Source organism: Chelmon rostratus, chromosome 14 (assembly GCF_017976325.1).
Source record: "Chelmon rostratus isolate fCheRos1 chromosome 14, fCheRos1.pri, whole genome shotgun sequence".
Classification (NCBI taxonomy): Eukaryota; Metazoa; Chordata; class Actinopteri; order Chaetodontiformes; family Chaetodontidae; genus Chelmon; species Chelmon rostratus.
In genome coordinates this window covers 24745335-24760619 of record NC_055671.1, presented here as the reverse complement: position 1 = coordinate 24760619, position 15285 = coordinate 24745335, and the positions used below count along the sequence as shown (strand labels likewise).

Sequence of the window (15285 nt, the reverse complement as noted above, 5' to 3'; positions counted from 1 at the left end):
AGACGGGTTTTTCCTCAAGGTAGCATGAATGTGCTCAGCAGGTTTTAAATCAGTCTGTCCAACAGAGTTTAAGCAGGTCATACCCAGTCATGAGACACAGGTGATAGTCATCCTGGAAAGGCTCAGTGGTTCACAGCGAGGATGGAGCGAGGTTCAACACTTTGTGAGCACATTATTGGATAAAGAGATTAATACCTGGACTCAGGAACACTTCAGGAAACTACTGTCAGGAAACACAAGTGATTGATTCTGGTTTTATTTACCTTTTACGCAGCATCCCAACTTTTTTGGAATCGGGCTTGTAGGGATCATGCTCACCTGTAGGGCTTCAGATTAGTACCTCAGACTTTCAGTCATGGGTGTTCAACAAGGATCTAATGAAAATTCGACAGTCCTGCGACTGAAACATCGAGGCAGGCCTGAAGTCAGAAAGAGAAGGTTTGTCAATAAGAATCTCTCTCCCCTACAGGAACCAAAATTACTATTTTTCCCACTTGGTTTGCACATCACCTTCCTCGAACACAAACTGAATCTCCTATCTTTACCTGCTATCCAGCTGCTCTTCTTTATCCTTCCTCCCATCATCATCCTCCAGCGGTGCATCCTCCCTCCATCCCCATTCTTTAGCGCGTAGAGCAGCCGAGACAGTGATTGATCTGGCGTGGAGGCAGTCGTGGGCCCTCCTCCTCCTTCAGTGGTTATGAACATGAGGCGGGCTGCTCTTCATAGATTTTTAAATTAGTGTCAGCTTTGCCCCAAAGATGTGTTATTGACTGATGAAATAGAAACTGAGCTCCAAACACTCAGTCCTTCCCCAGAGTTTTCCCCAGCCTGGTAATTGAAAAAGTGTGAAGGGAGTGTGTTCGAGGGAGTGTGCAGCTGTGTGTGTCTGTTCCCGTGTTTGTGATTTTATGTGTTTGTGCGCTTGCAACTGTGCGCTCTTTATCTCTGCTGGAGAAAAATGCACAGTGCTCGCCGGAGTCAAGATTCGATTGAAGTATTGCATAGGAGATCTTTATCGTTCTACTCACCCACCTTGAAACATGAGTGTTGTGTGCACCTTTAATCCTATAAATACAGTGTGCTTCATGTAAGCCTATGAAGACAGAGCTAGTAAACTCTAATACATCTGTTGCAGTTGTTGCATATCCTGTGTCTTAATCACCGTGCATGCACAACTTTTAGAGTGATGTGTTTGAGCAGAGCTGAGTGAAGTGCTGTGCTCCGCAGTGATGGAGCTTTTTCTTCATGAACGTGCCCATCCTTCCTGTTAGTAACAGTACGATTGTGCTCACCATGTTAACAGCCGGGATCCGGAAACATGGCGACGTGGCCAAAAAGACACGAAACAAGAACCTGCTTGTGATAAATCCGTGGCTGTTGCTAAATGAAACTGGCTCACCTGTTGTTTTCTGCCCTGCAGGGTCGGACATGGCCATCTTCTGCCTGCTTTGCGGGAAGCGTTTCCAGACCCAGACGGCTTTGCAGCAGCACATGGAAGTCCACGCCGGCGTTCGCAGCTACATTTGCAGTGAATGCAACCGGACTTTCCCCAGCCATACTGCACTCAAACGTCACCTACGCTCACACACAGGTCAGTGGAAGCACTCGCTCGCCGCCTTCACTCCGACGGTAAGGCCTGAAGTTCACGCCGCTGCGTCCCACCGTGTGTCATCCATCTATTCATTTTGGGAGCCTCCTCCAGGTCTGGGTTATGGCTGCAGACTAAGCAGCGTAGCTCTGATCTGCTCACATTCTCCAGCTCATTCTGCAGAATCCCTCGACCTTCACAGACCTGATTGGATGCGCAATGACCCTGGTGCATTGTGGGTCAGCCCTAGTGCAAACCACCACATGGCGCCCCTTTTGACACGAGGGTGCAGTAGTTCTTATCCTGACTGAGTGGCAGTCACGATCCAGAGCTCCGCTCCCTCAAAGCCACGATAATCCAATCAAATGATGACTTATTAAATAAAACTGTTTGTCAGTCCAAAAACTGACCCAGGTCATAAAAAGACCACACTGACTCGCTCCCAGTTCACCTGCAGCAGCGTCTCTGCTCAGGAAATTACTCAAATCTGTTGGTCAAGCTCACATAAGAATTTGCTGACAACCAAACTGCTAACAGAGCGAGCAGATTGAAACACTTAGGGAAGAATTAGGACATGAATGTGTGAGTGTGCATTAATTGTTATGGCGTGGATGAACCACTCAAGTGTTGTTGGTAACATTTCAGCAGAAAATCAGTAAAACAGGGTTTTTAAGCTGTAAACATGTTAATATGACCTCCACATAATGAACATCAACCTGTGATTAAACACAGTCTTGATATTGTAATGATATATTATTATTGGATTGCATTAAAGCAGTTCTGGATTACCATCTGCCACAAGGTCCCAGATCCCCAGAGCAAAGCCCCAGCGTCTGTGTGGCAGGAGGATTTTATTATTCCGATGAATTTCAGCTTTGTTTGGGAATATGCTCGACTGAAACACATCAGCTGACGCGATGAAGGCCTTAACAGGTGACCTGCTTTATCACCTGAAAATGAGGACCTGTGTCAAAGAGGCTCCCAGCATCAAAATCTAGTTTAAAGACTTTATATTATTGCAGTCGCAGTGTTTAATTCAATCATTCAATCTTTATTTAAATCTCGAGGAACCGGCGAGGCCATGCCCTCATTTCCACCAATGTCGAGAGTACAGTTAGAATTCACACAAAAATAATTAAGTCCTTCAGTTCCTCTGCTGTTTGAGGCACTTCAAGCTATCGATTGCAGGAAAACAACTCCGGAGGATAAACTAGGCCCTTTTAATGGGGGCCCAGAAGCTCGTGTTTGACTCAGGGCCCCTCGTGGCAGGTCAGTCCCAACACGCCTGACAGTGCCCCCAAAAATTCCTGCACCAGTGGCTGCAGCAGAGTAATATAACAGCTTAAAAGCACGTGTTCATTACCTGTAAAACACACGGAACACCTTTCACTCATTTCACATGTGATGAATTCACATGTTATGAGCACACGTGAGTTTCATGTCTCATGTCACATATTTACAGGAAATTTCAAACATTTCCTGTTTGAAAGTTTTTCTTAAATCTTGTATTTTCTCGTACAGAATCTTGAATCTCAGAAGAATCATTTTTGTCTTTGTGTTTTCACAGTTTTTTTTCTCAGACTATCACGCAGCATGTTGCCACTCTGGTGTGTTAGAGTAATCGAGTACCTGACCATGAAAAAAATCAGCTGTGTTCAGCCACAGTATGAAAAAAACCTGCCAAAACCACCTTCCACTGTGGCCCACAACAAGGACTGTCAGGGACAAATATGGCTTACAGTATAATAGAAAACAAAAAGACGGTTTATTTTAGGAAATGGGAGTGAATTATGTTCTCCCTGCACAGCTACATTGCGACTTTAGCTCAGCTGAATAAACAGCATCAATTCAGGTCAACGCAAAATGAATTCTGCAGCAGTCAGACGCTTATTTGCAGCGACTGTTGTTGTTGTTGTTTTTTCTTCAGTCCGGTAGTAATTCTCTCAGCGCAGGCTCTCGACTGAGGCGAGGCCGGGATGCTAATACGTTGTTGCGAGGGAGCAGAGGTAGCCTGACGGATGCGGCTATTCAGAGTGGAAAAAAAAAACCCTAACCATGACAGAATATGAACACATGGAAATGAATCCCATTTCACCGGCGAGGGATGGATGCTTTCTCCCCCCCTCTCTCTCTCCCCCTCTCCCTCTCTCAGCCGCCTGTCTGCGACCTTAAATAACAGTCTCACTGTCAGAGCCGATTTAGCTCACCAGCTCACGGATAAATATTTGAAACGAAAGGCAGTGAGATGAGAGCAGTCGGCCCTATTTACAAGTCAGGCGAAGACACCATTAGTGTGTGATGGTGGTAGGGGCTAGGGGGGGCTGGGGCGATGGGTGGACGGAGCCGCTGGAGCCGCCTGTACAGTAGCGGTGCACACATCTGCTCCGTCGACCAGACATTGGAGAGGACACGAGCGTCGTCTCTGATCCACCTGCCCACCCGGGCGACGCAAATGTCACCTCAACTCGTTTCTGGAGCAGCAGATGAGACTTTGCAGCCTCATGCCACTTTGAACCTCATCCCGCTGTGGGCGTGTGTTAAATCACAATGAGCCAGCCGTGAAAGCAGTCGTTTAAATATGATGTGGAGCCTTTTGTCAGGGGATTATAAAGTCAGCAACTCACCCAGCCAACATGGGTGCCAGAAATAGGTCCTAATTTACCCTCCAAAAAAAAAAAGAAGAAGAAGAAGAAGTAGAGGCATGGTGTTCCTCTGCATTTACACTTTGATGTTAATAATCTCATTCACTCTTCGCTGGGTAACGAGGCAAAAATAGTGTTTAAAAAAACAGACAGAGCTCGACAGCACATCCACCCAGAGAATCAGAGAATCAGCCGCGTAGCTCTGTTCGTTTCTCCAGAGACACGCTGCCCTCGTCCAACAGGTCCGCCCAGTCTGGACGTCTGACCAGATCCACCGGACAGCTTTTCTTATCGTCCCACGTGCACCTAAAAAGACACAACCTGATTGAGCTGCTGAGTTCTGCGTCGCTTTGCTAGATGCTAGAAGCTAATATGCAAAAAACACAAATGCTGCATGTTTGGTTTAAGACACTGGGAGGACACAATAACATCAGGAACTCTTCAACTTAAACAATGTTGTGCTTTCCATAATAACAGCACTCCAACTAATTCTCCTTCACCCCCATTTGTCTTTGACTGATACTCAATTACACTTCTTCTTTTTAGGAGAATATTAACTCCAAAGCAAAATTCAATAAGCTCTGGGGGCATGCAGGATAGTGCTCCACCACCAAGAGCTTCTGTCTGCCTGAATGTTACCTGACAGACAAAACCCAGGGCAACACAAGCCCAAGCCTGCTGCTGCAGGTAAAGCTTACTGCTGTGTTTTAATTGAAGAGGACTCAGATAAGATAATCAACATTTCTGTCAGTTAGGAGCGTCTCTCATCTGGATCCTGGATGACACATGAACACATGAACGACTAGAACAACCCCTGAAGGACCCTTACATTCCCAGCACATTCTTCTTATCGTGATATATTCTGATACTGATAAATATCATATCATCTCTCAAAGAGCAGTTTATCCATCTCACTCTAATTCTAATCTAATATCGTCTGTTAATTGCTGAGCAAATATTTGGACAGAAGAGGTGGGTGACTAAGACGTGTTCTCATCTGTCCTCTTATTTTCTCTGCATTCACAATGAGTCATCACAAACACTTTTCCAGATCTTTTTTTTTTCTTTTTTTAAATTTTGGAGGAAGGAGACGTGAGTCAATCGCAGCTTTTTTCAGCTCTGAACATTTTCCCGTGATTTTAAAATGATCACTTCCCATTAACATATGACCGTTTTCACCAGGAGCTTCCAGTGACAGAGAAGACGCACTTCAGATTTAGTCAAATTTTCTGGTATTTGCTCTCATATTTATAGATTATATTATATATATTAGTGTTTTTAGTTCAGTGCAGTCTTACCTGTTTTAATACGTTACAGGTGAGTGGTTGTATGGGAGTGCATGACCGTCTGTCGCTGACCGGTTTTTACGGTCCTTCACGCAGCCACTTTCTGTTGTTTCTGCTATTTGGGCCACGCCAGTATTATTCTTAATGTGATCTCATGCATCCTGTGCTCCACCTGTTGGCCGCTGCTCTCCATCCTGATGTGGTAATGGACTCCTGCATGTCTGGTTCAGCCACCTGTCGAACCACCTGCAAAGTTTTCTTTTCCAGAAAACATAAAGAGGTGCCACTCAGCTGGACTTCAGGCTGCCATCGTAGCATTAAAAATAAATGGAAAAACCCACCGGAGCTGAAAAGTTGCTCCAGTTACATTACCTTAATAATGACATTTCAAGGTCAGAGTATTTAGGTACAGCAGTGTAATGGCATCATTAATGAGGTTTAGCAGCGTAATGAGGCAAACAGCAGCCTTTAGCACATGAACCCATAGTCGCACACATGCAAGAAGTTCCTGCAGGTATTTTTCCAGGGAAACCGGAGTCAGTTACGGCAAGAATTCCCAAATAACACCAAGATCTCAATTCGGAGTATTCAGCCTAATTTTAATGGACAGATTGTGGCAGGTCATCTGCCATAGGGAGCTTCACAGATAGAGCCTGGCTATTGGTTGAGTCACCATTGTGTTGTATCAGTTGACAGCAGAAAGCTGCAAAAAGCACTTTTATGGACCTTCATTACGTGTGCTTCATTTTACCTGTCTGCTGGCTTATCTTTTGAAAGCAGCCTCGCCGGTGCAGGCTCTGACACTGGATCACCATTTAGGACGAGGAAGAAAAAGCTGATTTAATGGTGTTTATTTCAGCATCTTAATCATGTCATCTCTCCCGCTCGCCCTCGCCGCGTCTTTATTCTCGCCTCCTGCGCGTACCTGCGGTTTCATCACCTTCTCATAACGTGCCAGGATATTACACACACACACACTCAGCTGCATGTCGCCTCTTTATTTTCTCTATATGTCTTTAATGCATGTATGTGCTCTGCAGCGTAGCTTCAAGCTCTCATGCACAGATACACAATGTGAGCTTATAACAGTGGCAGGCATGGCAGCTGTGCTATTCCCCTTCCTGAACACCACACACACACACACACACACACACACACACACACACACACACACACACACGCACACACACTCTTTACAGACCAGGCCTTCATTAATATTCCGTTGTTGTGCACTGTCTGTGTGTAAGTGTCTGTGTGTGTTTTTTTTAAACCCGGAGCCAATTTGCTGTCTGCTATGGCGGGGTGTTTTGTGTTCGCAGCTGTATTTGATAGCGCTACAGCCAGAGAGAGAGAGAGAGAGAGCGTGAGAGAGAGAGGACTGAATTGAATTTGGAGAGAGAGAGAATGAGCCAGTTCTGGTCCTGGCAGTGATGGAGCCCGGTGATTTACAGCCTCTTACCGTATATAATGAACACGCCCCGGGTGCCCACGGGCACAGGCACCCTCAGCAGGCCTTGGGGTTGTCAAAGGAGGTGATGGGGGGGGGGGCGTAAATGTAGAGGTGGCGGCGAGGGGGGGTCAGAAGACGCAGGTGGTGATGCTTGGGGGCACCCAAGGGTCCACTCACCATGCTGCAGTTCCACCTCACTGTGCTGGGTCCTCATCTGTGGCCTCCCTGCCATGTGGTCAGACCAGAGAGAAAGAAAAGGCAGGAGGGGAGGAAAGAAGGGAGGAAGGAAGGAAGGAAGGGATGAAATGAGGACAGAGGCAGATAGGAAGTAATAATGGCAGATTTGGGATGGACAGAGGACACGTCCCCATTATTCACAAGCCCCCACGAGAATATCCTGACAAAATGAAGTCCTGTCCAGCCCTTTACATCCTCGCAATGTGATTATAGAACTGCGTCTGATTTATTTAAGGCTCTGCGGTGCAATTTTGCACTTTGGCGTCCCCGAGTGGCCGCAGGAGATAACATGCATGAGATGCATCGTGAGCAGGAACAGGATGCTGCCGGACGGCCACCGCTTTGCATTTCATACCGATCTGTTCTCTCAGGCCTCAGCTGACACCAGACACGCTCGCATCTGCGCTCAGTTTTACCGTGTGCATGTGCAGAAACAGAAAAGAGGTGCATTATGTGTTGGTTTCTCGCACCCAATCAACGGGATAGTTGCGAAGCCGCTGCAGCAGCCAGTTTTATGGGTGACAGCGGAGTGAAACTAGCTGGGGTTTGTCATTGTTAGTTTTGGGGGCTCAGACTCGAAGATTATGTCAAAATGTCACTGTCACTGTAATCCTGAATGAATATTTCATCAAACAGATAAAGTTTAAACAAGATGAGATAAGTGAGTTCAAGCAGGTTGAACAACTCTGATATTTTGATTGTGAGCAGAACAGACAAATATATAAAAACTGTACATACACAGTTTATAGCTCCAGTCTGTGCAAGTTGCAACGTGAAATGGTAAATGGTAATGGTAATGGCAAAGTATGCATATTTTGTAGTAAATGCTATAATGCATAAACACTGGTTTATTCTTTTAATTAAATGAACGTATTCATATTGAAGCAAAATCAGACAACAGGCCGATAATTCCAGATTTTTGATAATGTTCGCTAACAGCAGACGTTAGCGGAGCAACAGGACATTAAGCGTAAATAACCCACCACAGGCCTCCTCTGAGTATTAGCATCCCACTCGCTGGTCTGATCAGAGGCCCTAATTAAAGGCAGGTGAATCTGAGCTCAATTATTATTCTTGTAGCGTTGCGCGAGCCCACCGAGCTCCGTGATGGATTGTGATCTCTGCTGTGGTTGAAACGCTAGAAAGAGCACAATGTCTTACAGCGGGAGCCACTGATAACTTCACGCAGACAAATAAAGACTGTCACTTTTATTGATTTTTACCCAGCCCCCACCGCCGCCGCCATATACACCCACATCCCCTGCTCCATCCCTGTCTCAGTTTTATCCCTCCTCCCTCACGCCTCCATCCCCATCAAAGCTTCCCTTTAATGGGAAGGCGTCCAACATCACAAAGCATCCAAAGCCATTTTTTCCATGAAAGTATCGCAGCATTTGAAGGGTGTCCACCTCTCCCTCCTCTTTCTGTCTGTCCCCCTAAATAAGTCGAATAAACACATATGCATACTGTACATACGGACATGAAACCTTAAATAAAATATGCAGCTTGGAAGGAAATTGTCTCTTAACAGCGAGGCAGCAGCAGCAGCACATAACGAGAAATGCAATTTATTCCCTGGCACGTTGCTGCTCGGACAGGCAGATAATGAAAGGCATAGGTCATTGATGGTGACTTAAACCTGCAGCGGTGGAGTGAAATACATTAATAAATATCCACAACATTACTTGGCTGGAGAGTGTAACCCAGGGTGGGGGCAAATGACGCAAGGAGCAGCTCCTCATCAAACAACAGAATACAATTAGTCTTTGGACCGCTGGTGAGAGCCTCCTGCAAATCATAATATCCCTGATCATTGACATCTGAATATCCATTACAGCTGCCCTGTGGGGACCTGTGCTCCGGCAGCCTGAGGAGCACAACGTGATGCCTGTTGTCATTTTCATTTCTGCAGGCACACATACTGTACAGCCGCTGCCAGCCTGGTGCCTGAAATGACTCTAATGTCTCAGAATGGAAATGTGGCGCTCTGTAAATAAAAAGTGAGGATACATTTACCCAGTGTGAAAGGATTAGACAAAGGAGCCATGAATAGAAACACACAGTATACTGACAGTGAATGGGATGGTATGGAGACGCAGATGGTGATACACATTTATATTGTTCTCATTTAAGCATTAAAAATGTTCCATTAAATGTTTTAAATCCCAAAATACTGCAGCCGTAACAGCAGGAATTCAGTGTGTTCGATCAAAAACAGAAAAAAGGCAAATTGAACAGTATATATCCACATACGCAGGTTATCCAGGCACCGAGAGACCACATGGTCAATAATACATCTCGTGGCCGGCGAACAGCCATGACAGGCTACAATTATTAAAGGCTTTACACAAAGCAGAACAGCAGCGCAGGTGATTTGCAGAGACAGACAAAAGACGGGGTGCATTTGTCTGCAGGAATTAAAGGCGTGTGGCGTGGGTATCCATTAAACGCCTGTTGTTCTGGCACCGCGCATAAAACCGCCAAAATAATCTATTCAACACATTCAGTAACGTAGCTGCCGTTCGGTATCACAACTGTATGCTTACATCCAGCAAACTCAGGCGGCATCAAAGATTCCTCTTCTAATCTGGACTTTGGTTTAATTTTTAACAACACTCCCATGAATTTGTGCATGTAAACGAAAGCAAAGCTTCGTATTTCCGCCCTCCAGCCAGGAGCTCGAGTGCTTTCCCCCTTTTCAGGTCTCGTCTGCAGATGAAGTGAACTTTGCTTCTTGTTCTCCACTTTTCAGCAGGGGACCACCCATATGAGTGTGAGTTCTGCGGGAGCTGCTTTCGAGATGAGAGCACGCTGAAGGGCCACAAACGCATCCACACCGGGGAGAAGCCCTATGAATGTAACGGCTGTGGGAAGAAGTTCAGCCTCAAGCACCAGCTGGAAACCCACTACCGTGTGCACACAGGTACTGCCGTCAACATCCGACTGCCAGAACGGTGTTTGAAGAGAAAAACGCTGCTTTATTGGTGCTGATAATCAAAGGAACTGTTGTGTGCTGGAGCTATTTTCTTTTATTTTGCAAAAGTTTACCTTTCTGCCCTTTCAAGCTACAGCACAGGTTGCCAGATCAGGTTTTGGTCTGTGCGATGGCACCGAACCTGGCAACCTCACTGTTGTGGAAGTACAACCAAAAAAGTACAGCATGAATAAAAACAGAATGCAGTCATTCACAAGTGAAACGTGTTGCTGCATCTTCAGAATAAGCAGATATTTACAAAAATCAACGATTGATGAGGTCAGACAATAAATATACTGTCCTTGTAGTGCTTTCAAAGGGTCAGCGGTCTCCTGTTTTACACAGCGTCCCATCTTTTGGAATCAGGATTGTAGTTCCACCGGGTGTGGTAACAGCATACATTCCTGTTGATGTGCACAGGTTAACCCAGCAGGAGCTATTTCTGAGATCTGGACAGAGCCAGGCTAGCTGTTCCCCCCTGCTCCCAGTCTTTATGCTAAGCTAACAACATCCTGACTCCAGCTCTGTGCACAGACGTGAGACTGATATTGACTGAACTATTCCTTTTAAAACAGTTTTGTGCTTAAAAAACGTATTTTTCTATGAGGTAATTGCGTGTTTCTTTTTTTTACACTCATCGATATTGATTGACGTCATCTCAGTCTTCCATTTCTCCTGATTTAGCGTGAGTGCAACATTATATCTGATTGGCCCTCATACGACTACAGTGTTGAAACGTGATGCAGCTTTTGGAGCCTGTTGAAGGACTCTGTTGCAGGAAATCCAAGTTGCAAGGCGCAGACCAGAACAGATGAATATCTTTGTTGCCGTGATACAGTAGATGGATGTCTCAGAAGACTTTGTATTGATCCCAGTATATTTAGAGCCCCATAAAGATGTTGACACAGTGATAAGCTGGCTGCCCTGGAGAACGAGTGCACGCCACAAACCAGACTGAGCGAGGATACCTCGAGTGCTCGCCAGCGTGGCACACGGCCAAGTCTTTATGCTTCCTCACCATCTCTTTTTCCCTAACGCACACACACACAGCAGCGCCCCCCCCCCCATCTCCCATTCAATAAGCCAGCTGTTAAGCCACACTATCAAGGCAGCCTGTCCAATAATTGGCTCCCCTCCGTCCACCCTTTCCCCTTTTGTGTGGGGGAGGGGGCTTTGCGTTAAGCCGGAGAGCAACAGCAGATAACAAGAGCAAGTGACAAGCTCACAGTCAAAGGCCACCTCGCACAAAAGGGAGCCGCTTGATGAATCATCGACATTGGCAACCTAACCCCCCCGCCCCCTCCTCTCCACACATCCCAAATGCCAATGGCGGATCAATACCTGAGCCCCATTTGCAATTCATTATTAGCTGGTTATTTGGGGCGACCCTGTTTACAGTGTGGTTATCGATATCAACAGAATGCAGGTGTCCACACCGCGGCAAAGCAAACACACGACGAGCCGCGGCGCTGGATTTATGCTTATTGGCTAAATGGCACCATAACCGAGCCCCCGCGGAGGTCAAGGTTAACCAGGGCTCCGGGAGAACGGGCCGAGCGAGCGGCGGAGGCGCGAGGCCCGTTTCGCCAGCACACGTGTGCGAGAGGCTGCAGCTGAAAGGTGACAGCGAGCGCCGGGCCAGATCACTTCCGACAGCTCGTTTCAAATGCCATTGGTAAAGGTCAGCATTTACATGTCTAATTTGCGTCTGCCGGCTTGAGCGCTGGCGGATTATTCCCTGCCATCACTCAAATCATTAGCACATTTAGGATGGCTGCTGTTGCTGAATTGAAATGTGCCTCCTGAATATAGCAGCCCCCCCACAGCAAGAAAGCAGCGCTGCTCTTTGATTTATGACACCTTCAGGAGTTTTCATGGCAGGAGCAGTACTTTGTGTAATGCACCGCAGATTAGCTGATTAGCTGTGGTTTACAACTGAAATACCAGGCACTTAAACGTCACATATTCCTGGAATTTTAGCCCCTAATTTGAATTTGATCAAATCTTATCAATCGTTCTTATCTCAAGTCTTCTCTCAGAGGATGACTCTGGTCTATCGTGACTCAGTTCTTATTTTCGCAGCTTTGAAATAGCATTTATGGAAACTGTACTCACCAAAGTACTTGGTGAGATCTGCGAACTTGCTGACATCGCTGCAACAAAGTCGGACGGGGCAAGAAACACACGCACATTCCAGCTTTAGAAACTTTCTCCGACGCCTTCAGCTGCATCTCAGAGTCGGCATCGACATTCAGATGTCACAACTTCAGAGTGTTGGTGGTTTTCAGACGGAGATCTAAAGCAAGTCATTCTCTGCGTGGTCTCTGAAGCCTCTGCTGCCACGTTCGATAGTTGCACATTCGATTAAATAGCAGGACATCTCTTTTCATTTTCTTCTGTTGCACATCGTGATGTGGAAAAAAGGCCTCGCGTGGTTCCGGACCCCCGATGCAGTGGGGTCTTTTTAATAAAGGCGGTAGTGAAAATTGATAAAGGCTGAACAAAAAGGATTTTTATCCCCTCAAACACACGAATAATTAGAAGATCATTTTGTTAGCGCGATAGTTCGATGGCTCTGTGTTGATACCGTCTCTCAGAGCTCAACTCCACTACTGTACATTCATCCTTTCTCCTTTGAGTCGTACCAATTATTGGGGGCAGTTGGAATGACTTTAAAGAGGCAGTGTGGTCTTTTACTGTTCAGAAGACAGTTGAGATTTCACTCCTGGGTTTTGACTTGTCACTTACTGTGTGCACAGGCCAATTATCATAACGGCAGAATTTCTTGTGGGCCAACAGGGTGAAATCTGTGCCGTCTGGATTAGTGGCGATGGGACATTCTGAAGCCTCTTCCCTTTTTTTCGCTTCTCACGCGACAGGTTTCACGTGCGGCAGCGTCGAACTGCCATTCGAGGATAATTCGCGCTGTCAGAGAGCTAACCGCCAAGATCATAAAAACAGAAGTGTGCGACATGAGCAGTCAGATGAGCTCAAAACAAACCTCCAAGTTAGTCAAAGTCGTTTAACGGAGGAAACGAAGGCTTTGTGTGTCTTCTCCCCTCAGCAGCGTCACTGTGCTCCCAGGAAGGTATCACAGCTGACAGGAAATGACGGCCAAAACTACAAAAGTCAACTTTATCGTCACTTTCAATGTACAGCACATACGGAGGGATGGAAATATCATTTCTCACAGTCAAACAGTGTGTGCAAAAATATAAAGCCAACAATAAAGATGAAACATGCTGACATGTCATGCAAACAATATTACACTGCACCTACAACGATGCTTTCTTTCTCCAGAATATTCTTTATTGGCATTAGTGGAAACACAGTCGATGCATTTTCATGTTGCATTAAGATAATATGATAAAAGCAGCTGTTTCCTTCCCTTTCAATTGATTTCTGATGCAGATGCATTAATTTTCAGATTAATAGGCACGTCGCAAACATCCATCAACATGGGTGTAATAATGTCGCTGAATGTCTCTATCTCTAACACGACTGTTGTCTTCAACCCCGCCCTCCCGTCCTTAGGTGAGAAGCCATTCGAGTGCAAGCTGTGCCACCAGCGATCCAGGGACTACTCGGCCATGATCAAGCACCTGCGCACCCACAACGGCGCCTCGCCCTACCAATGCACCATCTGCCTGGAGTACTGCCCCAGCCTGTCAGCCATGCAGAAGCACATGAAAGGCCACAAGCCGGAGGACATCCCCCCAGACTGGCGCATAGAGAAGACCTACCTGTACCTCTGCTACGTCTGAGGCCAGGAGAGCGAAGGAAGAGAGGGAGGGTACGTGTGAGGGTGGGGACGGGGTGGAGAGGTGAGGGGAATGTAATTGAGCGGAGAGGAGGCGTGAGGCCGTGGAGGAGGGGTTGACGATTGAGGAACGTCAACGGCGAGAGACTCGAAAGCAAGAGGGTTTGTTTTCTCTTTTTTCTTTTCATGCAAAGGCGGCGGCAACCGACGGGGTAAAAAGGGTGGTGATGATGGGACAAAAGTGGGAAGAAGAGGAAGACTTGGACACGGAGAGACATTCTCCACCATTGTTCGGATTCACCGGGTCATTCACTACATCTGCAACTGCGTTGTTGTTTCAGGTCATTTCATGCAGCGCCGTAAAGCCAGCGAGCTGCACGGAGGTGACTTTCCGGATGCTGCTGCCACACGGGTGCGAAAGCAGATTCTCAAGGGCTATCTGAAGCGACACATTCAGGCCAACGCGGAGCGGATTTTCACTCCATTTTCAGTTCGAGGGGAAAGTTTGGTTTGTTTTGTTTACACTCGCTCTGTTTGGTCACACTAGTTTGGATCACATGAACAACATGTGAATGTGAGAGTAGGTTTAGGCCCCCGGCTCATCACGTCACGGTTTGCTTTCCAGGTCTCGAGGAACTGCTGGCCTTCAGAAGCCAAAGTCCTCCTCGTGGCCACAAACCTTCACGTCACGGTAGCTATCTTAGAGGACGACTGGGACATAGAGAACAGTTTCACCAGAACCAGTTAAAGAAACGTACGCTCCACAGTCTGAATGACCCGAATTCTTTCCATCTCTAACGGGGAATGTGTCTGCTTTGCAACCTCCCGTCGTTTCTGCCCGTGCAGAACACACACACACACACACACATCAGTTTTCACAGAAATCCGCCTGCGTTTCCTGTCCACACTCGAGACCCTTCACACGCCGGCGGTGGCAGCGAGATAGCCCCTGAGAATCAGCAGCGTATGCAGGAGACGAAACAGTTGAACTGGATGAATTGGAGCACTAAAATACTGCAAACCGAGCACCGGTTTGATTGTGGGGTGGGGGGGGGGGGGGGGGGGGTGGGGGGGGGGGGGGGGTGCTAGTGCTGCTTTTTTGTTGGAAGTCTCCCCAGTTTTCTCAGTAGTCTTCCTGGTTCTGCATCTCTGTCAGATGAGGGCTGGAGACAGTCGAGTCACCACGGGCCACCCGCGGTTCTCCCCCCGAGAGCCGAGGCTAACCTGCGTCACTCTTTCATCATATCTTTTTTTTTTTTAAGCTCTGCATCGCAGTTTATCGCGGCTTGATTGCACAGGTTAAACGAAATTACGACAACAGTCTCTGTTTGATGTCTGCAAGTTA

The 15285-nt window shown here is 46.8% G+C and overlaps 1 protein-coding gene across 2 annotated transcripts in view; it reads left to right on the top strand.

Moving 5' to 3' along the window:
- The window catches only part of zbtb16a (zinc finger and BTB domain containing 16a), a 134040-nt gene extending 119055 nt beyond the window's left edge, over positions 1-14985 (top strand). Inside the window, exons 5-7 of one of the 2 annotated variants that reach the window (XM_041951767.1) lie at positions 1424-1594; positions 9962-10129; positions 13715-14985. In XM_041951767.1, coding sequence (XP_041807701.1) covers positions 1424-1594; positions 9962-10129; positions 13715-13944 — 569 coding nt within the window. In that variant the 3' untranslated portion in view covers positions 13945-14985. Of the gene's footprint in view, positions 1-1423; positions 1595-9958; positions 10130-13714 lie in introns of both variants that reach the window. The other variant, XM_041951766.1, reaches the window with a different exon arrangement.
- The last annotated feature ends 300 nt before the right edge of the window (positions 14986-15285 follow it).